This window comes from Zootoca vivipara, chromosome 9 (genome assembly GCF_963506605.1).
Source record: "Zootoca vivipara chromosome 9, rZooViv1.1, whole genome shotgun sequence".
NCBI classification, from domain to species: domain Eukaryota; kingdom Metazoa; phylum Chordata; class Lepidosauria; order Squamata; family Lacertidae; genus Zootoca; species Zootoca vivipara.
Window position 1 is genome coordinate 35268699 of NC_083284.1, and position 24797 is coordinate 35293495.

Consider the following 24797-nt stretch of genomic DNA (forward strand, 5'->3'; position numbering starts at 1 on the left):
TAAATGCACGGGATGCATGAAAGTTTGATGTGCTGATGTGCTTTAGAGGCTGCTATAAAGACTGGATTCAATGCAACTGTGTACATATTGCTTCCTGGTGTCTGTTAAAAGTGGAAATGAAAAACTTTATGGAACTCTACAGTGTCTGATATGCAATGAAGGCAGTAAGAAATACAAGAATACAGAGTAGTGTCTGGTTTTTGAGGCAGTATTTTGCATTTGGTCTCACTCAGTCTTAAAGAGGCTTTGAGATATGACACTGATCTCCTATGCCATGGTGATTAAAAGTAATATTGCCACTATATCCCTACATGAACAATTACTTGAGTTTAGCAAACACTTAACACACTTTAATGCTTGTATTGTTCTCACTGAGGCAGACACATTCACACTTACAGCAAGTCCAAAAGAACTCTTATAGGAGTGGTGATGTCAGAATTCAGCCCTGCCCATACCTCAGATCTGACTTTTCCTCAAAGGAGGAGCAAGGGTTGCTGCCAGAAACATTGAAGAGCTGTTGGACCTGGATATGCCTGACCCAGGACTGGAGGTCAGCATCCCTGGGTTCCTGGCTTGCTTGTAGACTCCGTTTCATCTCCTGCAGGGTCACAGGAGCAGAAGAGATGGTTGACCCTGGGAGGAGCTGCTGCTGAAGTGCTGTGAGAGCTACATGTGAGGCTACTTGAGTGGAGGGGGACCTGTCCACATCAGGGCCTGGCTAAGAGTCAGGAAGAATGCCTCCATCTCCCATAGATGCTCCCAGTCCAAGTTGCTTCAACGCTGATGCAGCAGCCCTCTTCCAATTGCCCAGTTCCAGCCTTCCTGACCCAGAGAAACGGACAGATGCACAGCTACAAGCATGATATGGGAATGTTGGGGATGCGTTGCCAGGATTGTTATTGTAAATTTAAAGCAGAGACAAAACCATGACATCACAGAAACTGGGTTGGATTCAGACTTCCATTCAGCAGAGTGTTAGTAATGCTGGAGGAAGTAGGTGAAGGGCAATTTCCCCATATTATTAACCCTGCAACCCTCTGTGACCTCTGAAAAGCTGTTATGGTGGGTTGGGGAACCCTCTGGAGCAGTGTGGGATGTGGTGCTGGGGGTTGTAGGGGAAAGGGGAAATCAGCCAAAACCTCCTCCTTGTCTCCTTCCTCCAGTGGGGAGAGGAGCCAGTCTGTTTGCAGAGGAGCCAGTCTGGATCCAATCCACTGTAAATGACATGGCAAAAGAAGCCAAAGCAAACAGGTAATGCAAATACCTGTGACATTAAACACCCAAGCAACCACTATGGAGATCTGCCAGGCTGTCAGTTGGGAAGAAGCAGAGGTTTAAACAATATGCTAACACCATATTTATGAATAATCAAAAATAAGAACCCTGTGCAGAGGTTTCATCTTATATAGGTGGGAGACAGAAGACAGATGGTCACACCTTCTTGCCCCTATCCATTTGAGATTCTATCAGCACATGTGCTTGTCCAAATAATAATAATAATAATAATAATAATAATAATAATAATAATAATAATAACAACTATTATTATTATGTCCATAGGCTCTGACACTGAAATATGCACCGTGCAAAAATGTGGAGTACAGATCACCTGCACTGTTGGGATTTCAAATGTGCATAAGCTGGTGCAATCCTCCCCCACATACGGTATGTTCATGTGTATGCAAAATAAAAATCTGCACAGGAATACTGTCTGCTGTAAGGGGCGCAGGTGGCGCTGTGGGTTAAACCACAGAGCCTAGGGCTTGCCGATCAGAAGGTTGGCAGTTCGAATCCCTGCGACGGGGTGAGCTCCCGTTGCTCAGTCCCAGCTCCTGCCAACCTAGCAGTTTGAAAGCATGTCAAAGTGCAAGTAGATAAACAGGTACCGCTACAGCGAGAACGTAAACGGCATTTCCATGTGCTGCTCTGGTTCGCCAGAAGCAGCTTTGTCATGCTGGCCACAAGACCTGGAAGCTCTACGCCAGCTCCCTCAGCCAATAATGCGAGATGAGCGTCGCAACCCCAGAGTCGGTCACGACTGGACCTAATGGTTAGGGGTCCCTTTACCTTACTGTCTGCTGTGGTCCAGTGGGATTTGATTGCATCACCCAGATGTATAAGGAAATATTCTGGTTGCAGCACACACCCGGGGGTGGGGTGGGGGGACTAGCAGAGCTTTTGTTTCCAGAGGAAAAGAGCAGAAAGCCCTTCCTCTCTTTTCATAGGCAGTGTATCTTGACAATCTAGCCCTGGGTGACTGTGTTCCTCCTTGTCTCCCTCTCTGCACTCACCACTGGGGCTGTGTTGTGGCTCTTCTTGAGCCTTTTCACGGCTTCATTAGCATCAAAATCATACGCTGACAATGCATCTGCCAGGCAGACCCTTTTCTAGCCAAAACAACCTCTCTCAAGCTGTGACTGCATCTGCAGGTGACACCTGTGTACCTTTTGAAAGCAACCTTGGGGGGAATAAATCCAACCCTTTATGTAATCATAGCAATCTTTTTTTAAAAAAAGGTGAAGGATTTAGTGTTTATCTAAATACCAGGAAATGTAATCCCTATACTCTCCAGAGTTAGTAGTTGAGATCGCACAATGGACACTCTTGAAGTGCCGCAACTGGATTCCAGCCAAAGGAAGGGCTTCTCAAAAATAAAAATAAAGCAAGAGCTCACAGCCACTCTGCTCCTCCTTGTTCCTTTTTCCTTCTGTGTCAGGCTGAGCTAAGCCAGGGTTCAGCTTAGCATCCCCCCCCCCCCCCCGCAATCCAGGACTCATGGTTAAGGGTCGTTCTTGGCAACAGCTCTTGGTTAGTAAGGAGAGAGCTGAGCCATGAGTTCCAGTTCAGGAAAACACTAAGCTAGGGTTTCCCACACTTGGGTCTCTAGCTGTTTTTGGACTACAATTCCCATCATCCCAGACCTCTGGCCTTGCTAGCTAGGGATGATGGGACACATAAACCATTAAAAGTATTCTAAGGCATTTGAAAGTGTCTCTTTAAGCCAGGGGTGGGGGACCAGTGGCCCTCTAGATATTGCTGAGCTCCAACTACTACCAGCCCCAGCCAACACGGCCAGTAGTCAGGGATGGCACAGGTCATAGCATCTGGAAGAGCAGAGGCTCCCCTTCCACTGAGCTATAGCCCTTCCCCATTTGAGGCTCACAATAGGATGAGGTGCACAGGCAGAGTGGCCAATGAGCTTCACAGCGGAGAAGAGATCTGACCAGCATTTCCCACATCCAGCACTCTTGTCACTGCTGCCTCTCAGATAAAAGCAGCACACTGTGCAAGAGAAGGGATTGGTGGATTGCAAGAAGCAAGTGGAGGCATGGCTTTCCTGTCTGTGAAAGCTTGATGGACACATTCTAATTCAATCCCCAGAGGAGTTACAAAATGAAATGGGACACATAAACCATTAAAAGTATTTTAAGGCATTTGAAAGCTTTTCTTTACTTTTCTGCCTGAAGGGTTAGATAGTGTAGAGTAGGAAATACTCTGAGTTTTAGCCTGAAATCCAAGCGCACACTTTAGAAGGTTTTTTTTTAAAAAAAACAACAACAGTGGAACTTACTTACAAAAAGTATGTTTAGAGTAAAAACTAAGGAGTATATGTAGGAGAGTGTGTTTTAAGACTGAGTATCAGTTGCTGGAAACTGCAGAAGGGGAGAGAGCTCTTGTGCTCAGATCCTCTTGCAGGTTTCCCACAGCCAGATATCTGGTTGACCATTGTAAGAACAAGATGCTCTGCTAGATGGGCCACTGGCCTGATCCACAAGGCTCTATTTATGTTTTTATGTCTTCCATTATGCATATGAAACAGCAACCGTCATGCATAAGAAGTGGGGGTGGTTTGCAAGAGTACAACCCATCTTGACAGAGAGGAAGAGAAATCTATGGAGGCAAAGAAGTCCCACAAGAATGGCATGGAATATTGATAAACTGAGATGGCAAAAACCTGACAAACAGGTGGTAGGAGTGAGAAAAGAGAGGAGTGAGAAGAGAGGAGTGAGAAGGAGGAGACACATAGAGATAAGGGTACAGAAAAATAATCTTATTGTTTGGGTAGGTCATTTCCTGGGTCTCACTGTGAAGGTATTTTAAAATGTCCCCAGGGGTGAAAAAGACTGTTGCCCAAAAAAATCAATGAAGATATCCAAGATTTAAATGTAGCCGGAATTGGCCACCCGGGTGCATGCATGCACACACACACGCAGAGGCAACAGCGGAGAAAAGAGGTCCTGTTCTTCCTAACTAATTTCTTATTTTAGTGCTAACACAAATCCCAAATCAAATTGAGTCCATTCTTCCTAGATTTACAGTGGACCCTCGGGTTATGTTACCTTCGGGTAACGTAACTTTCGGGTTGTGAACATGGCAAACCCGGATCTTTCTACAGTTCACACATGCACAGAAGCACTCTATTGTGCCATGTGCATGCGCAAAAGCAGCACCTCATGTTGCGGACTTTTTTTTAGCAACATAAAAACATTTAAAAGCAATACAATATTGCATGTTGTAGGGCTGTGCTGAAATAACATAAAGTTGTAGCAGCCCTGCAATGTAGTCCATTATTAAAAATTCACGTCATAGGTGGGACTGAGAGTGTTTGGAGTCCTTCCCCATACCTTTTAGGTTATAGAAATCTACTTAAATTGTCTCCTCAGTGCCAACAGTTGCACACAGAAACCTCGTGTCATATTGACTTGCATGCAAACTGGTTGCAATTTTTTAAGTTCCAAATCTTTTTTATTTTATTTAAAAAATGCATATGAGGAATGACCCAAGATAGAGCAGGAACTCCTGCTTTTGAGCATTACTTTTATTTATTTTCAACCCTCTCAGTTACAGACATAAGTAACCCATTAGGGATATACAGTAACATTTTGTTGCAGAACTTGCTACATTTCAGAAATGCATGCTTAAAGTAGTCTTAAGGCAGTGCTTGAAGAGGCTGCAGAATTCTCCTGCACTAAGAGGTCTAGTATTGAGTCTTATTTATTTTATCCACTCAGAAATTCATAGCTAAACCCTCCTTTTGTCATAGTAGAGCATCCTTGTGTTATTTCATTGAACACTACCAAAGGAAGCAATCCACAAGGGGATATGTGATAGCTTCATTGTATCTGCTTCAGAGAGAAAAGTATGATCAACCAGAACTAACATCTTACCGAAGGAAGAATAATACAAAAGCCAGCTAAGAGGCACACATGTGGTGCCGATCAGTGTCTCCTCAGTCCTGCTGAATTCAATGGGGTTTGCTCCCAGGTTAGTGGGGTGAGAGCTGCAGCTTTAAGAGTCCTCAGCACAGTTAACATACATTATCATTACAATCCTTGGAGCAATCCTCTAAGGTAGGTCACAGAGGTTAACTGGCCAGTATGGAAGTTCACACAGGAAAGTGTATTTCGGGGAGGAAGCCATTATGCATTGAAATTCCATTTTCTGCACTACATTTAAAACAAGAAATGCTTCTAATCCAGAAACGAATGCTCAAAAAAGCATTTTAGGAAATAGCTGTTACATTGGGTAGTCCTCCAAACCATCAGCAATACATTCAGCAGACTTTGGGCTTGCAAGGCCTACTTCATTTTTCTGGAACCCCGAGGTCCATCAATCAGAGCAAACTAGTGGCTCAGCTGGGTGAGCATACAGTAAGAATTAAGGAACTGGGACAGGGGTCCCCTCTGAGCACAAGCTGAGAATTAAGGAATGGATGTTTGTGGGTATGTCTCCAAGCATGGGAACTGGTTGAAAGCTGAAAATAATGCTAATATATTTCACATGTGGCAACCAACGTGCCCCTTTGGTTTCAGACAGTACCTGGGTAGAAGAGTCCAAAAAGCCCGGGACACAATTTTTCATGGCCCTCTAGCAACTATGGTGGCTCATCAACCAGAAGTAATGTATTTAGCATTAACTCTGGAAGTGTGTACTCGATTCTGACCAAACTACGGTAAGTCTCCTAGGAGGTTTTTGCTCTACACACACACACACACACACACACACACACACACACAAAGAGAGACAGAGAGAGAGAGAGAGAGAGAGAGAGAGAGAGAGAGAGAGAGAGATCACATTTTTGATGAAAGACATGTAGAAAACCAAAGAATAATATAAAGAAATAATGGAGCAGGAGAAGAATGGGGAAAGAAAGATAGGGAATAAGAAAGGGAGAAGCAAGGGTACCATAAATTAAATATTGACTTACGGTTGTTACAGCAGTAAGAAGTTGCCCCTTGAGGAAAGATAGTTAATTTGATAGAACATATAGCTATAATTCTCAGAAGAATATCCAACAGTCTCAGGAGCTTAAAAAACCCCCAACTCCAGGCAAAGCTAAATATAAAAAAATTATTATGAAGGCAAATTCCTTCAAGAAAGTTTTTCTTTATGCCCGAAGGCAGTATAATGTCACACAAAAAAGGAAGTTTGACCTTTCGGTTTCTTTTAAAATAAAACCAAATTCCTTCCAATCTTTCCAAAATGGAACAAGAAAAAATAAAATCAATTTACATTCCTTAAAACTAAACTAAAAAGAAAAGAAAGTGTGGACGAGCCCTTACTTAGCAAGCAAGTAAACATAAGTGAATACCTTGAGACTTAGCTCTGAGTAAACCTGCACCTCATCTCTAAATTCAATCTGGACTGAACAAAGCTCATCAAGCAGCTACATGGACTGACCACAGAAGGGATCACACAGCCAGGGAATCATGACATGGGGCAAGGTTTCCAGTTGCTAACACTGAATGACTTGCTAGCCGACAACAAAGAGTGTAAATTCTTCAGCCCACTGAAGGAGTTTTCCGGGTTTTAGCTGGAATTCCAAAAATACAGGAGACTTGAAAGTCTGGGAGACACAGTTCCTCAAGAATTATGGGACTGGATGCATTCCATCACAGACGATGCCTCATGCTAAACAGGACTCCTCCCTTACACAGTGATCATGCATGTTGATGGCTTAATATTCATGGCCAGCACACCTCGCAAACATTACTAGACATTACTGTGAGGCTAGGACTGCTGTCAGCTGCAGATGGAAACAAGTCCAAGTGTTAATTTCAATTAAATGAAACCACTGTCTTTTTGAAGAACTGATTATGAATGGGGATGCTGCACTTAGCACAACAAAGCACAAAGCTATAACAGGAATATGGCAAAACCGCAAGACACATTGGATTTTGTCAGGGATTGCATATCCAGCTCTGAAACTTGGGCAACTCATCTAAGAAAACCCCTCCATAATAATAGAAAATAGATATAGATGCCAGTGCCTGAAATGAGAGTTAACAGGGTTAAACATGTTTTTGTGTTTGTGCTGGTACTGCTGTTCTTGGTCCACAGATGCTTCAAATGGAAAGTGGATGGTGAGACTTAAGGTGGCAGCACAGATGCATTTGGAAATAAGGTATCCTTGTATTCAAGGCATCTTGTATGTAATATAAACACACATGGCAAAGAGTTTCCAAGTTTCATGCATTAGAATCTAATACCACTTGATGGCTTTATCTGTGGAATTATGTGGTAACTCTCCCCATATGAACCAACCCGTACCCTGAACTCAGGTCCTTCTTCATGGTAACACAACAGCGGACCTAGTACCTTCATTATATATCTTTAGGCACAAGGTAAAAACTTTTCTCTATAACCAGGCCTAGAAGTGGGTGGGTTGTTTTTAATGTTTCTTTTTGGTTTTAATGCATCCACATTATTCTGTCTGTGCATCTTTGTTTGTTTGTTTGTTTGTAAGTTGCTTTAGGTTGCCCTGTGCAGTCCCTAAGACAGTTAGTTGGGTGGCACCTTGTCCACCTACTTCTGGCAACTCCTGCAGCCAAGCTGATGCCAAACAAATTGCTCTGCTTTCCACTCAGTTCCCGTGAGTTCCCGCTGAAAAGAAGCCCTGCTTTTACCTCCACCGGTATTCAAAATCTAGATCTGACCTCTCAAACACATCTGGAACAACACAGGAAGGAGACGATTTTATTGGAAATGCACTTGGCAAGAGAAGGCTAAGCATGTTCTCATCAGAAAACACCAACAAACAATTTTTGCAGCTTTCCCAGCAGAAAGTATGGCAAATGATTTCCTTAGTGTCTTCAGCAGAAGGCAGCAGTGAGCAACTCAGTGATTTATTTGCCTTTCCATGCTCTTTCAGGACCAGTTCACAAACTCACCCAACTGGACTTCCTGTCAATGAGGTGGAGAAGTGTGCTAACAGCCCTAGCACTACATACAGAAGGTAAAGGGACCCCTGACCATTAGGTCTGGTCGTGACCAACTCTGGGGTTGCGGTCCTCATCTCACATTATTGGCCGAGGGAGCCGGCGTACAGCTTCGCTTCTGGCGAACCACAGCAGCACACAGAAATGATGTTTACCTTCCCGCTGTAGCGGTACCTATTTATCTACTTGCGCTTTGAGGTGCTTTCAAACTGCTAGGTTGGCAGGAGCAGGGACTCGAATGGGGATTCGAACCGCCAACCTTCTGACTGGCAAGCCCTAGGCTATGTGGTTTAACCCACAGCGCCACCCGTGTCCCGCTGCATACAGAAGGTAGTATTTAATTCCCTTAATCCTTCCGGCCTTTAGCAAAGGTGGTACTTTTTCATCAGGCCTTTGGGGGGCCTTATGACTGTTCTCGGTAACTATTTTATGGCTATTGAAACTTGATTGCTGCTAGTTCGCTGTGGATTTTATCTTGCTGTTACTTTATTTTTTTAAAAAAAAAATTATATTGGGGTTTAATGGACCTGTGCTTGCTGCTTTGTGGATTTTCAGGTGGAAAGCAAGTTAAAAGCAAGTTAAAATAACATGTGATGCAGAGATTGCATGTACCCATGCATGCATATCTAGTCCTGATTCACACAATAAAATTTAGACAAGAATGGGAGTTCATACATATTGGGACTAAGTGCCTAATGCCCACATCACAACTACGCTGAATGTCCGGTGACAGAAAGGATTCTTTCTTCCACCCCATAGGAGTAATTCCCAGCTGTGTAGTGAACCAACCCTTTCCTCTCTTACTTCCCAACTATTAAAAAAGAAGAAAAGGCAGGCCATTCAAACACCAGCTAGCATTTAAGGGTATTTTATCTTAGTGTATGCATTTCTGTTCTGTTCACCAGTGTGCCTCTTGGGAGGCTTCCTCCATGTGTCTCCAAAGTTGGCTATCTGCGCTTACCAGTCATAGTCAGACAAGCCTAAGAAGCTTGCAAATGGGAAAGGAATCCACAGAATCTTGCAATCAACAAGAAACCTTCCAATTTGGCAGGCTGGCAGTAGAGAGGAACTTGGAACTATACACAAGGATGTCTTGTTATGCACTTCTGTTTATTTATTTGCTTATAAGCATTTATAGCCAGCCATTCGTTCATGCTGTCCAAACCCAGGACTGTGGTCTCCTCCTTAACCATGCAGCCAAGAACAAGCCTTGGTTACAGGCAGTGATTAAGGATGAAAGAGCTTAACCACAATCCTGGGTTCAGACGACATGCTAAGCTGCTGTGCTGCACTGAGCTAAAAGGACCAAGGGGGGCTACAGCACCTAGGCATTAGCACATTTGTTACATGAGAATACGAGCAAGAACAATATGTAAGGAGCACAGAGGTGCGGAATCACTGGCACCTGACAGATCAGTTACAAAGTCATCACCAAAAAGAGCAACAAATAACAACCTAGTTCCATAAGCTCACTGAAATAGGCCACGGCAACATGAATGTCAGATTCATTACAAGAGCAGTTTAAGGACCAACAGAAAGAAGGGTGCACTGACAACCGCCATGCAGAAAACTGAAGCTAACAATAAGACATCTCAAAAGGCAGTGTATGTACAAGCAGGCTGATGTGAGTAACTAGAGGCATTTTATGCATGTGAAAAGATCACTAGGCATAAAAGCAGCATGGTCATCTTGCAGATTAAGTTCATCTGGAGGCATATATATACTTATTCCTCTTCCTGCCAAAAAGTTATGGGAAGTTGAGTGTTCTTCTGTAGAGGTCTGAACCTTCTGTGAATTATACTAGAAAATCTTGATGACTGGGAAAGAATCTGGTTGTAGATCAAACATAGGAGTCACAGTGGGCGATAACTAATACAGCCTACGCACATAACATCTAGTACAGTATACATGAACTCAGATTGCATTGTCAATGATCAGATTTTCTGCAGGTTATTGACTCTGCATGCAGCTAACATTCAAACATTATAGCTTCAAAATGACATCCAAGAATGTCAGAGATGGGACTGGCATGCTGGGTGGGCAGGAGGATACACGACCTCTTGCTGCCCCCCCCCTTTTTAAAAAATGTCACTTTGTAACACAACGAAACAATTGCTCATGATACTAGATCTCAAGGTCATCCAAAGGAATTGTTTAGCAACATGTTAAGGATAGAGAAAAGGAAATACGTATTCACACAATGCCTAATTAATTGATGGAATTTACTGCAACAGGATATGATTAAGTTGGACGACTTTTAAAAAGTCTGGAATCATAGTAAACCAACTGAAATTTTAATAACTATATATTTGAGGTTGTGTTTTTAGAACGGTAAAGAAAAGAATTTCTCTCCCAGTCCTGGGAATAAAATTAATGCACTTGTCAGTTGGAAATAAGAGAAAATATCTGTGTGTAAGTCCCCATTTCGTGTCCAAATATGCAGAACAAAGACACTAAATCAGCTACAAATATTTGAGATGCAGAACAAAAACACTATAAAAACAGAATCTCAAGGGGATTCTTGTTATTTCTCCTACTCTCTCACATACCTCTAATTTCAAACAAGGCAGCTGCATTTTCTGTAGTCTTTATAGTGGCAGCATCCTCATAGCCACATGGGGGTAGATTCATGGTTTTATTATATTTCTCTTCACCCATAGAGAATTCTATTTTCCTCCTGCCTCTCTTCTTCTCATACTCACCGACTCCTGACAGCATTCTCTATTCCAAATGTTTGATTTTCTCTTAGGCACACAAGATCTCTTCCACTGCACCCATTTTTCTTTCACAGTTACACGTTTATATTGAAGAAATCAAACATTTTACCATTTTCTCTCTCTCTCAAAAAGAGACACGCTTAATGACTTCTAAGCAGACATCTTTCTTGTAGTTATTTTAGGATTAAAAAAGAATCTAACATATGGTGTCACAGAAAACCCATCGGTATTTATCGCCAGCAACTTTGCCACTCACAAATCAGGCTGCCCAGAAATGTAAATACTCTGCCTGTGTGAACAAGGTTTCTCTTATACAAATCTCTTACAACAGCTTCACTTTTTCAGCTGTGTCCTATGTCTCAAGGTCATCCAGAGCCCCACTAACAGAGCAGTCATAACATGTGACACTACTTCAGATTTGTGGGCTTGGGCACCGGAAGAAACAGAGTACAGTGGTACCTTGGGTTACAAACACCTCGAGCTACAAACACTTCGGGTTACAGACTTTGCTAACCTGAAGTAGTAGCTTGGGTTAAGAACTTTGCCCCAGGATGAGAACAGAAATTGCACGGTGGTGGTGTCTCAGCAGCAGGAGGCCTCATTAGCTAAAGTGGTACCTCAGGTTAAGAATGGTTTCAGGTTAAGAACGGACCTCCGGAACAAATTAAGTTCTTAACCAGTGGTACCACTGTACCATGCACCTTCTACACCCCTGCCCCAGAGTATTCATATCCACCAGTGGTCCTGGTTTTATAAGTGTGTTCAGAAACCAGCAGTTCTCTCCCCGTGCTGTATCAGAAGCCTCTTGCACAATTGTACTGAATCCTCTGGCCTGTTACCTAATGCCCTTGCTTAGCAGTCCAGCTCTGAATTTTCTATGCAAAAAGATACAAACCAACTAGGACTGGTTTGGACAGAATTCTCACATTGTTCCCACTAGCTGGCCTGCTCCATCTCTTTTATTGTTAAACCTCATTTTACCGTTAGGCCCTAGATTTGCTTTATTGCACCCGTCCACCATATTGCTACCCTTCTGCTTCTTCAGATGAAACTGAAACTCACAATCCTGGAACCCTATGACTTCTCAGTGGTGTCTGTAAGCTCTCCTTCTCCCCTCCAACTGCCCATACTAGTAGGGGGAAGGGGGGAGCGAAAAACTCTGACCTTACAGTTCCAGGAGGGGTGTCTGTACAGATTTGCTGCTAAAATACCATGGGCCAAATCTCAATTGAAACAATATGGGACTTGGTTGTTTTTTGGGGACATACCCCCCTAAGCCAGGTATGTCCGAAGTCTGTTTTGGGGACCTAATGTAGCCCGCTGGTTGGTTTAATCCGGCCCCTGTGGCAGTTTATTTCCTGGGATAAAATCCTTTTTGTTAAAAAAAAACCCTCAACAACTTCAATCCTAAGAAAAGGTCAACAGCTTTGGTTGGCCCTTTCGTCAGCCCTCATGGCCCTTCACTTCATCAAATCTGACCCCCTTTGAAAAAAGTTTGGACACCACTGCCCTAAACCAAAGGGATCAGAGAAAATGGAGGCAGAGACTGTGCACAGCCATATGTCCAGCACGTGACAGGAAAAGGGAGATCTTCCACACCCTTTTGCACCCCAGGTGTAAAACAGCAGGAAATCTCCATCACCTTTACTGAAGAAGATGCACACCTATGATCCAAAACTGATAATTACACAGAGGTATATAGTCACAGAAGTTGATGCCTATGGTGTGGTTGCAGTGCAATGCTAATAGTAAAGACTTTGTTAAGGGACCATTCATAACACAAGGAGTGCATAGACACAGCAGCATTGCTTGGTCACATGCATGAGTCAATATACACAGAGCTCTTTAAGAGCATTGATGGTCTTGTGTACACCAAGCAGGACTTGCTTTCAACGGTGCCTGATATCCAGCACCTCTGCTGAAAAAACACAGGCACAGGAACTGTCTAGTGTTCATTATAACACAACTGGGATTAGCATAAAACACTGCACTTGAAGCATTAGAGCCTGTATTTTCTATGGATTATGTTCTTTACAGCACTGGTGGCAGAGGTTTGGCAATGCAAATAATACTTATTGCAGGCTTTCAGCTGAGAAATGAGTCATGACCACTGCACTCCAGAGAAACAATATTCAGTAGGAGATTAGACAACTTCTACCACCTTTTGTGCGTGCAGGAATAATGCACTTTTTTTTAGTTTCTCTCACTAGACCACCAATTTAACACCCTGCCAACTGTCCAATTACTCCTATTCACGGTGAGTTAAATGGGTTTCTCTCCAGCCATACACACCTTTCTTTTCTTTTAGTATAATTAATGAAGCTCATCAAAGCCGAGAAAACAAGCCAGAGCACTAGCTACTCACTGACATGTTAACATGAAGGTTGTGTGCTACTGATCTCTCTGCAGGGTGTTCATGTCGCTAACATGGCATACAAAACAGTGCCAAGTGCCATATGCGGCAGGAGGGGCACACATTAAGATATTCTGATAAGCTATCAACATAACCTGGAACTCCAGCATGTCCCATATAAGATTGCCCAGTATATGATCACTGCATTGTTTCTGGGGCTTTACTTCTGGCTGCATCCATTTTTTAAAAATCCCATTACCCTGACAATAGTCACAGTGGCATTGCAGTATGTCCCTTTAGGCATGCCCACTAAGGATTCTCTCTCTCTCTCTCTCTCTCTCTCTCTCTCTCTCTCTCTCTCTCTCTCTCTCTCTCTCTCTCTCTCTCCTCCCACTTTAGTATCATAGATGTGTAGGGCACAACAAGGATCAGAGAATGAAGGTTTCAATAATGCACATGCTGTGGAGTATCGCACATTTCTTTGTGGACTGTGTGCCCTGCACAATACCACAGAAGCAGCACAGGCTGTGTTGTTGGTAGGAACAATTATGCAATTTTCAATCAGCCAAATGAAGAGCAACAGGTTTTTGATACATAAAGAGAGGCTCCCTTCGTTCCCCGCAAACAACTGCACAGCTAAGCAACTATTGATTCTAGATCAGGCATAGTGCTAAAGAATGAACTCTCTTGCATTGCTCTGTAGCAGCCCGTCTCCAATCCTCCAAATGTTTTGGACTACAACTCCTGGCTGTGCTGACTGGGGGGAGCTGCTGTCCCCCCAAAAATCTGGAGGGCACCAGTTTGGGGAAGCCTTCTCTATAGGAATAATGGCCTCTACGTAGCTTTTAATCTGGCAGCTCTAAAATACATACAGCAACAAGTTTATTGTGAGAGTACAGGTTAGAAGAAATGTACAGTAAAGCACAATAAAAGATATTAACCATGCAGTGATATGCCCCCATTTTGGAGACAGTTTCAAAAAGAAGAAAGGAGGGTATTTTTTCCTCTTTTCCTATTATTGTTTCTATAAAGGACAGAATAAAAGTAAGGTAAGAGATTCTAGCCATCCTTGATTCTCTTTGTTTCCTGATGTAGGGAGAAGAGGACAGAAAGTGCTTTGTGACTTTAGCTCTATGTTATCAGCAGATCTTTTCCCATCATTGTGAGGAACAATTATTCCTGACTGCATAGGGAGGTCAATCAACAAACATTTTTCAGGAAAACAGTAAGAGAAAGAAGGGGAAATACATTCCAGATGGAAGGCTACTGTTTTACCTTTCCCACCTAAGCCAATCTTTTCTCTTGTGTGCCTCTAAATTGGCCCACAGGGACTAGAAAGATCTTTCAATATGGAAACATTAGGGTTCTATTTCTGCTCAGGTCATTTGAAGGTGAGCTAAATGAGATATTGGGGCAGAGGGTTATGAGGTACAAGTATGGTTTCTTTCTTGAGCTTGTATCAACATTTTACCTTGAAATCAAGGGTTGTTTTTTAAATACAGTGGAACCTCGGTTTATGAACACCTCGGTTTATGAATTTTCGATTTATGAACGCCGCGGACCCATCTGGAACGGATTAATTCACTTTCCATTACTTTTAATGGGAAAGTTCGCTTCAGTTTATGAACGCTTCAGTTTATGAACAGACTTCCGGAACCAATTACACCCATGTTTCAGTTTATGAACGCTTCAGTTTAAGTACTTCACGGACCCGTCTGGAACGGATTAATCCACTTTCCATTACTTTCAATGGGAAAGTTCGCTTCAGTTTATGAACGCTTCAGTTTATGAACAGACTTCCGGAACCAATTGTGTTCATAAACCGAGGTACCACTGTATTATCTTTTAACTTGTCAGGAACACTAAGATTGCCCTGTTTGGCCATGCTCAGAAAAAGAACAAAGTTTTAAGTCAGGGTGGGGAATCTCAGTCCCAGGGACCTAATGTGCCCCCCCAGCTCTTTATCTGCCCCTCAAGACTCTCTTTCCTCCCTTGGCCACGCCCTTCACCAGGCCTGCTCTGAGCACTCCCCAAGTGCTTTTGCCTGGCTGGAATGTGGCCTTGATCTGTGTTCGTGCTTCTTGCTTGCTTGGATGGAGGATGGAGAGAGGAGTGTGGTGGGTACACACACTTCTGTGTGGTTGGAATGTGGCCTAGTGTACAAAGGTAGATGTCACATCCATTGCTCCGCCCACGTTCTTCTCTAGCCCCGCCCACTGCCAGCATACAGCCCCGTAACATTGCTATCAGGCTGGAAAAAAAAAAAAGTTCTCTACCCATACATAGTTTGAATTAATGTGTTGGAAGATTTGGGGCAGACAAAAGAAAATGCTCCAAATCTTCAACACAAACTATGGAATTTTCTTCCACAATATGCATTAATGGCCACCAACTTGGATGACTTTAAAAGAGGATTTGGCAAAAAGCACGGGGGGTAAGGCTATCAGCTATGGCTATGCTCTATGTCCATCTGAATGCCAGCTGCTGAGAATCACAAGCGAGAAGAGTGGTGTTGCCCTTAGGTGCTGTTTGTGGGCTTGCCCATAGGCATAGGGCTGGACACTTTGAGAACTGAATGCTGATGTTGGTGGGCCATTGGCCAGTGATCATACTGCACCCCTCTTATGTTCCTATTTCACAGATGAGACTACAGTATTCTACAATGAAGCAAATAGCTACAATGTGGGGGAAGGTGCTTCTTCACTTTCACAGCTGTGGTCTTTAAGGTGATGGACTGCACTATGAACAATGACGTGGAAGAGGACTTGTACATGGATGAGGACAGGAGCACCAATAGCCTCACAATCCACCTTGTACAGACAGCAACTAGTGGCTCTTGTTTTGGAATCTGCCATGAGCAGAGGATAGTGGTTGTCCTTTATTGGCAAATAAGGTGGACAGGTAAAGAAGATGACAAGAGCTCCTGCTTTTAATAATTGTGGAGAGAGGAAATTTCAGCAGGTATGGCTTGCAGCTCAAGCCAAATATTAATCCAAATATTAAAGGTGCAGGAGCCCTTTGCCCTTTTTCATTTGGCCATCCTATCGGCACCTAAACACATGCCATTGCACATCATTGGCATTGCCACATGGACAAATGAATTGCCAGCATTTGCCTCACAGCTTGCTCAGGAAAATTACTTACTGTTCTGATATTGTAAAAGTTGTTTGTGCTAGAATTAACAAGAGGCCATCCGTTAGTAAGTCCATAGCAACTTTCCACTCCTGAGAGATTGCTCATATCCTTAGAACCCTATTTCCCTCCAAAGCAAAGGCAAACAAGTCAAACATGACTCACTGCACAACTACAAGTAAATGCCACACTGATTGACCAACTAATGATCAGTGTGGCAAGATATAGCAGCCATTTTGTTCTATACCACAGCCCATGACGCCCATTTTGTCTTATACCGTTTCACCTCAGCAGCCATTTTGTGTCACGCTATACATCCACGGCAGCCATGTTTGTGGCTGGTGCCCATAGCACACTCTCAAATTCCAAAAGTACCTACTGACCTTTGACTTAAGCACACATACTCCCTCTTGGATTTTGCAACAAAGTAATGAATTAAGTCAGTAAAAGAGCATCTGCCCACACTTACCTGACCAAGGGAGGGAAGTGTTCCATAAGCCATCGTCTGGTTCATCATTCCTTTCTGCTTCATGATAAGCATGCGTTTCTGCTCCTCACTCAAGTGTGTCATTTGAGCCTGCATCTGCGGTTGTTGGGGCTGCTGCTGCTGCTGCTGCATGTATGGCATCATGGGATTCTTGCTGGGATTGGCCATCGGTGGAGTCATTCTTTGACTCAAGTCAGCATTGAAATGAGTCAGAGGTTTAGTGTTGCCATAAGAAAGCATATTGGTTTGTTTGCTCAAGGAGTTTGTACCCAGATTATTTGGCTGCTGACTGATCATATTCATGTGGTTTTGAGGGAGGTAGTTATTCATCGTAGTCTTTTGTGGGTTGCTTGCCGTAGGAGGCACTACAGGATTTTGGTTGTTAAAGGCTTGGGGATACATCATTGGGCTATTTGGTTTGTCTGTACTGTAGGGTCCTCCATAAGGACTAGATGGAGGCCCCACTGGGGACCAGCTAGATGCTTGATTTGGATGCTGCTGCTGCTGCTGCTTTTGCTGCATGAGCTTAGCTCGTTGCTGCTGCTGTGCTGCCATCTGTTTAAGCTGTTCGGCTGGAGATAAGTCAGTGCTGGGCACAGCCACTTGCCCAGGCCCCGGGGCAGCTGTTGTCACTGTTGTTGGATTAATGAGATAACCATTACCCGGTCTTGACTGAGTTTGGCTTGGGGTATGTGCTTGGTTAGGCGTCTGGGGTGACTGAACCACACAATTTGCTGGTGAGCTGTCAGAGAGTGGAGCTGGGGGCGCACTAGAGACAGAAGGTATGCTAGATGCTGTAGGGACATTTGAAAATGGAGGACCTGAAGAAGAAGGCCTTACCTGGGGAGACCCAAGAGGAACATGGGCAAATGGAGAGTGAGATGGGTCACTTTTAACACTTGCACTCTCTTGAATCTCAGTGGCTGGTCTGGGAAATTCAGGCTCCTTTTTCTCTTCAAAGTCTTCATTGAACAAATCTTGTATGTCATCCTCTGGAACAGTGTTAGCCAGCTCATCTATTAACTCCTGCCACTCTTGATCATTCAGGTTAATGTCTGAAAAAAGTTTATTCTGATTTGAAAGTGATGTGTCAGAATTGTCCATGCAGCTAGGATCATCCAAGGGTTCTTGTTTTAGCTCCTTGCTGTTGTTGCTGTTGTTGTGCAGGATGTTAAAACTATCCTCAAGCTCTGTGCATCCATTGATTGGGAGTTTTATCTCTGGAAGTCCACCGTTTTTACCCAGGTCATCCAGACCACCAGCATGAGTTCCACTGTTCTGCAGGGGCAGTGATGGTTTTATGTCAAGCTGGTGAAGAGGGGAAATAGAAGGCAAAGGCAAATTATTGGGCAAGCTATTGATTCCCTCAATCCCAGGTACATCCTTCCGTATCCGCTTGCTGGTTGGGGAGAAGCTACTGTCACAGACGCCATTCTGCTGTTCGCCATTGAGGGGTGAGCGTGCTCCTTCCAACTTTCTCTTCACCGTCTCTTGAAGCTTGAAGAAACAGAACAAAATCATTCATTAGTCTCTTGCACACACTTCTGCCCTTCATAAACAAAAAACACAAAAAAACACTTTACGCAATAAACTATACTCACAGCAAATTTATTATAATTCATAACCTGTATATTTTCTCTCTGTGCCTCATTGGCACACAACGCTCCCCCATCAAGTGCTGAGTATATGGGGTATACAATGATAAAGAGCCATGTGGGAGAAAGACAGGAGCCAGGAGGGCAAAAAGGGTATAGCAGTTGGGGGTACGGGACACACAAAGTGTGTTTCCACACCCTCCTTGAGTGATTTTGCTTGACTGGAATTGTGTCCCTGAACTGCAATAGTGTTTCCTACTGTTATTGATGGAGAAAGGTGTGTATAGAAACCTCTGAATTCTGCATGGCTTGAATGCAGCCTATTACATAAAGGCAAGAGTCACATTTGTTTCTCCACCCAATTTTTACATCTGGCCATGACCATCACTGGTAGGTGGCTGAGGAACGTTTTCCATGAGAGAATATTGGCCCCTTCAGCTGCAAAGGTTCCCCATCCTGGGCTCTATCATCAGTGATGCTAACATAAATTCTCAGTTTTGATAACTGACATGTATATGGACTGCTACTGCCTTCCAGTGGATTCTTATGTTTATAATCTAGCGGTTGTTATAATCTAGCGGTTGAACATTGGAGCGCTGCTGGTACAACAGACTTCCATGCATGCAATGGACCTCTCCTGTCCCTTTCAGCCCCCTGCGTACCCTCAAGGCCTCCAAAGAAGGGGTTTTTTTAATTCAAAGTTTTTGATATTTCTACTATAAAATAATTCCTCTCCCCATTTTCCAGTTACAGAGTTGGTGTTGCAATCTCCATTGGCCATGATTCCCTGTCCCTGCCCTCACCTGGGACACTGACATGTGTTGCGTTCTGCCTATTCTGGTAACATTTTTATAAAACAGAAGGAAAGGGGGGAAGGGGATTTTTTAAATAATTAAAAAAACCAAACACAATGTAGATGGGATCTGCTTTCTGCACAAAGTTCTAAGAAATTCTGCCATATGTTCTGAAACACTCTTCTTGTGTAAAGCATTTGTCATGAGCTAGGCTTGCCATACCTCAGGAAAATCCCTGAAACATTCTAGTTTTCGGATGTAAAGATGGCATTGGGGGGATTTTTGCCGAAGGTGGCTAACATAATATTTAAATAATAAAAATTAGTAATATACCATGAATTTGGCTCAGCTTTCCTTTACCCACCTAGTTTTCTACAGCAACACATACCAGTCTTTATATACTTGGTGGCAAAGCAAAGGCAGGCCTCTTCTCAATCACCCTCTTGGAAGTGGCACCCAATAAATGTCCTGTATTTGCAGAACCCAATTGGTTCTGCAAATCCTGCTTCTCAGCTTGCAGCCATTTTGAAATAAGGACCTACATTTTCCCCTCGTTCCCTTGCCTGGGGTAGATAAGGAAGTTTATTGCCACTGTTGCCTTAATTGTGAGATACCACTATCTCAACTCCCTGGTTTTCCTGCACTGTTTAGTGTCATTCTGCTGAGAGTTACATTCACAAGACAAGACTCAGGCACCAATTCAATCCCATTTAAGCCCTTTTAGTACCACTAAAGTGATGGCACACTGGGATGAAAAACAACTCTTCTAATGTGGAAGGAAGATGCTTCAAAAAGACTGTCACATCAGTCTGTCTTTTTAACTCTCTTTAAACCCATTGGACAACGTTTTAAGACAAAGCTGGAGAAATGACTTGCAGCTGCAGTCTCTTCCAAATAAGTTTCATGCCTCAGATACTGCTGGCTACTTGTTCTACAAAGCATGTTCATACACTCCACTAATAAAATTCTTCTGTTTCTCTGTGAGAAAAAGTGGATTCTATCTGATCTGCTTCCTTTTTCTCCTGCTCTTTTGTAGTGCTGAGCTTGGCTACTGCCCTTCCCTTTCCTGTTTCTATATTTTTGAGCCCGTTGCTTTTCCTTACTAGGGAGTATTATAATCCTTTAGCAATGAGATATGTTAAAGGTAATATAGTCAAGTTTGGTGCTTTTCTACGCATTACCAAGAATGAGGTGGTAGAGTGATATGGCAGAATGATGGACGGCAGCACTTCAGACTGCAGGTAAAATACTTTTTTAAAAAATGTGCTTAAACAAACACTTGCCTCTAGTAAAATAAAATAAAAAGTTTAACCTACCCAGCTCCCTGCTGTACTGATTTGATAACTCTTTTTCTTTCCATGGGGGAACATTCAGAAATATGATTCTCCCACTTGCAGTCTGAAGTGGAACAGCCCCAAATTGTGTTTGCTACCTCAAACTACTCTTGGATCTGGCAATGTCCAATTGCCTTTTATATTTAGTTTTACAATTTATGTAATAGGTTGCTATGCAAAATCAATAAACAAAATTAAGCAAACATTCCTTAGCCTGAGGTATTTGGCCCTGTATCCCTACACTGCTTCCACAGGCAAATAACTGTCATTCTCTCCTTCCCTGGTGCAGTGTTTTTCTCAAATCAGCAACTTCTTCCTGTGGACAAAGTATGCATTCCTAACACCAGAAACCCTTCATAATACATACATACTTTACATCAGTTAGGATATGTACAAATAGTGGAGCATCGTCAAAGGTAATTCAGCAAGCAATCGAGACAACTGCTTGCTGCACTGAATAGCCAGCCTCCTTACAGGTAAAGAGGTGCAGCCGACAACCCCAGTTCAAATCTAGCCTGGGACAGTTGCATAGCACTGAAATGCAGGTGGAATGAGGTCGGCGGAGTTGCTGCTTTCTTCCCAAGGGAGTGACACATCCTTCGGAAATAGGTTACATTTATTGTTTCTTCCCCTGTCAAATGGATGGTGCATAATGAAGTCTGGTGCTCTTGTGTGCTTCCCCTACTCCTCTGTAGACCCTCGACTCAGTAACCTTGCAGGTCGCCTGCCACTTAAAACCTAAACATCGGCTGAGCACTTGAGCATTGAAAATGAATTGGGGGATATGATCACTTCTCGTCTGAACAAGTGGGTGTGATGTCAAGGATTAAACTGTGGTCAATTACATTATCACACTTTAAGGAAATAAGATGATCAGGTTGCTGATCTCAAAGGTCTCCAATAAATTCCCCAAAACTCCCACTACAGCTTCACTGCATGTCCCTTTACCACATGCCCAGAGGCCAAATGTGACCCATCAGGTCTTCCTAACTGGTCCTTCTTCAAGCTGATCCTGCTCCATGCCCTCCTTGGGTGCTTTTGCCTGGCCTTGCTCTCCGATAATGCTGCTTGCTTTCCTCAGTAGAGGTAGGGGTGTGTATATGGCTTTGGCATGGCTGGAATATAACCTACTATATAAAGATAAGAGTGCATCTCTTCTTTTGTACAAGTGCCTTTGGTCTCTAGTCTGCAGCCCCTGCCCCCTAAAGCAGGGGTCGGCAAGGTTTACCTCGCCTGGGCTGGTTCACTCCAGCGGAGATCCCTCCATGGGCCGGATCATGCGCGCACACACGCGATTTTCAGCATCCACGCAGAAACAATTTCTGGCGCCACAGAAGCGAGTCCCCGTGTCACGCTGCACCAGTTTAGCACAGCGCGCAGGGACTCGCCGAGTGGGCGGCTCAGTTCGGGGGTGGCTCGTGGTCCGGTTAAATGACCCCTGTGGGCCGATTGTGGCCTATGGGCCATAGGTTGCTGACCCCTCCCCTAAAGGCTATCCATCACATAATCTGGCCAATGGGCTGGAAAAGGTTCCCCAGCCTTTCTTTACATTGCAGACACTCCTCAACCGAAACCAGCTACTACTCCAAATGCAGCTTCACACTACAGAATCTGTAGTTGTTGAGCTTTTTTTAGGGGGAGGGCCTTCTCTTCTTCACCCATTTACCCCACTGCTGCAAGGAAATATCAGCTGCTGCCTTACGCAACCAACCTCCGCCTCCACCGTACCGCCCCAATTGCTGGGCCACCCACCACATCTGTCATGCAGCCCCAAGCAGCATGCCAGGGAATGGCACCACAACACTAAAAAGGTGCCAGAACACACCAAAGAGCTGCTGGAACTCAGTTCCGGTGAGTTCTGGCTGAAAAAAGCCCTACCACACTCCCACAAACCTGTTGAAAATAAATGTGTGTGAGGTGGGTAGGTGTGTTTTCCCCTCCCTGAAATGAACCAGTGGCTCCATTTGTGTGTCATGGTAAACCACAGCTAATGGCTTTCACTTTGCTCCTTCCTTAGTGCAAGCAGGAACAACACACAATCCCTAGCTTTGTGCTACATCTAAACCAGGGCTCTGAAGCCAAGGTTTCTTCTTTGCCTCCCAACTGTGATTTCTTTGGAGTGAAACAAAGCACACCCCTCAGTCTGGACATAACACTAAGCCAATGTTGTGATTTGTTGCTCTCATTCATGCTAGGGGAGGAGCGAAACAGGTACAATCTCTGCGTTCACAGTAAACTATTCAAACTATGGATTACCATGACATATAAACAGCCAAATTCTTGCTTGTGCATGTCATCCAATGCTGCACAAATCAAGTTACTTAAAACTGGTACAAAGACTTTAGCTTTGTTCACAGGCAACAGATAACGTTGCAGGAATTGGAAAATCTCATGGGAATGGGGGTGCCTTAATTTAATGAATTAAAGATTGAGGGCACAAGGAGAAGTGGACAACAGAGGACGAGATGGTTGGACAGTGTTCTCGAAACTACCAACATGAGTCTGACCAAACTGCGGGAGGCAGTGGAAGACAGGAGTGCCTGGCGTGCTCTGGTCCATGGGGTCATGAAGAGTCGGACACGACTAAACAACAACAATTTAATGAACATCCATTAGTTTCTATGGATAGGTTACATGTGGAAATAACTGACATCCATTGTTCCCTATGAGGTGGGGTGCCCTGGAATAGCATTAACCCCCCCCCCAAAAAAAGGGGCAAAGTGTTTTTACTCCAAAAGCAGTAGACTTGGGTGGACATGAGTGAGTATTGGGTTATTTATATGCTGTAAGCGGAGGAACCTGGTCCTGGGCTAGGAGACCGCTAAACTTTATGAGGCTATTTATTAATAGTCTAAAAAGTATATCTACATATTACAACACACATACACACCCACATGCAGACTAGCTCATCTTGGAATTTTCAGGAGGACTATAGTGGGCACACCATAGAGTATCCACTACATAAACAAGGGAGCACTTAAGGCTGTCGACAGAGCTTTCATCTGCTGCAAAAAGCTGCTCCACTTCATCCCACTAGCAGCAAGTCATTTTTCAGAAGAAATTAGACCAAGGTGCTGTTGTTATAGCAACAGTCAGAGCCACTTACACAGCTCCCTCCCCCCCCCCAATCTCATTCTGACTTCAGTGGGCAGCTATTTCAATTATGTATAGGGAGTGACCAGGGCTGCTGCTGTTTAGCGCTTTTATTGCTCCTTCAAAACAAGCTCAGAGGCTGAATTCTCTTTCGGCTTCACATCTGACCATAAAAGTCAAACAGACTTCATAGCATTTTGTGCCATTTCCGCCCACCCTAAGCTCAGTGGTCAGCAAGACCATAGACAGGGAGGCTCCAATTGTTATCACAGAGCCTTTAATCTACTGGGCATATAATGGGCATGCTTCCACTAACTTTGCTGTCTTTAAACCACTTCAGGTTCTTCCAGCCGAAAAAATGGCAAACAAGTGCTGACAGGGGACCAATAACACAACAGAACATCCATTACTTCACAGTACCAAGGAGCCCATGAATCTGCAGAACTGGAGCTCCCAGGAATCTTCTATAATGGGATTTTGGTTTGACAACATGGACAAGTACAGAAATAATCGAGTGCACCGAGATTGTGGCATTGTAGGTGGTGGAGTAAAAAGGTGCATAGGATTGATCACTGGTGTGCCTGTATCTTATGCGTGAATAAACAAATACATCCATAAATGCTTCCACTAAGACACAGGTTTGAAGGAAGAACAAAAGGTGCTACATTCTTTATCATCCCTTGATTCAAATCTCTATTAAAATTGATGTTTCTTATTCTCTGTGTCATTTCAGATGAGCTACGCTGTCATTTGTGCTCAAATGAACTTACATTCCTGCAGCGATGATTGAGTATTAGGATCACAGAATTGTGAGTCTGGAATGTGTATTGAGGTCAAATACTTCAACCTCTTCACAGGGGAAATATCCTCCATCTAACACACTCCAAAGAGATTAGCAGGCAGCGTCCAGATTATACTGCTCCACAATCAGAAATAAGGAGCAAGGAAGGTGTCTGGACTTTGGGTTGTCTTAACTAACTCCAAATTTCATGTAGTCAATGAAACGTGATTTGTCCTTAACAAAGGATGAGAAATGCACTGCCGAATGTCAGATTACTGGGCCAGCTTTTGAC

General features: G+C 43.7%; 1 protein-coding gene across 1 annotated transcript in view; it reads right to left on the reverse strand.

Moving 5' to 3' along the window:
• The window catches only part of MAML3 (mastermind like transcriptional coactivator 3), a 289170-nt gene that overhangs the window by 98830 nt on the left and 165543 nt on the right, over positions 1–24797 (reverse strand). The window contains exon 2 of the mRNA XM_035114166.2: positions 16891–18405. Coding sequence (XP_034970057.2) covers positions 16891–18405 — 1515 coding nt within the window. The remainder of the gene's footprint in view (positions 1–16890; positions 18406–24797) is intronic.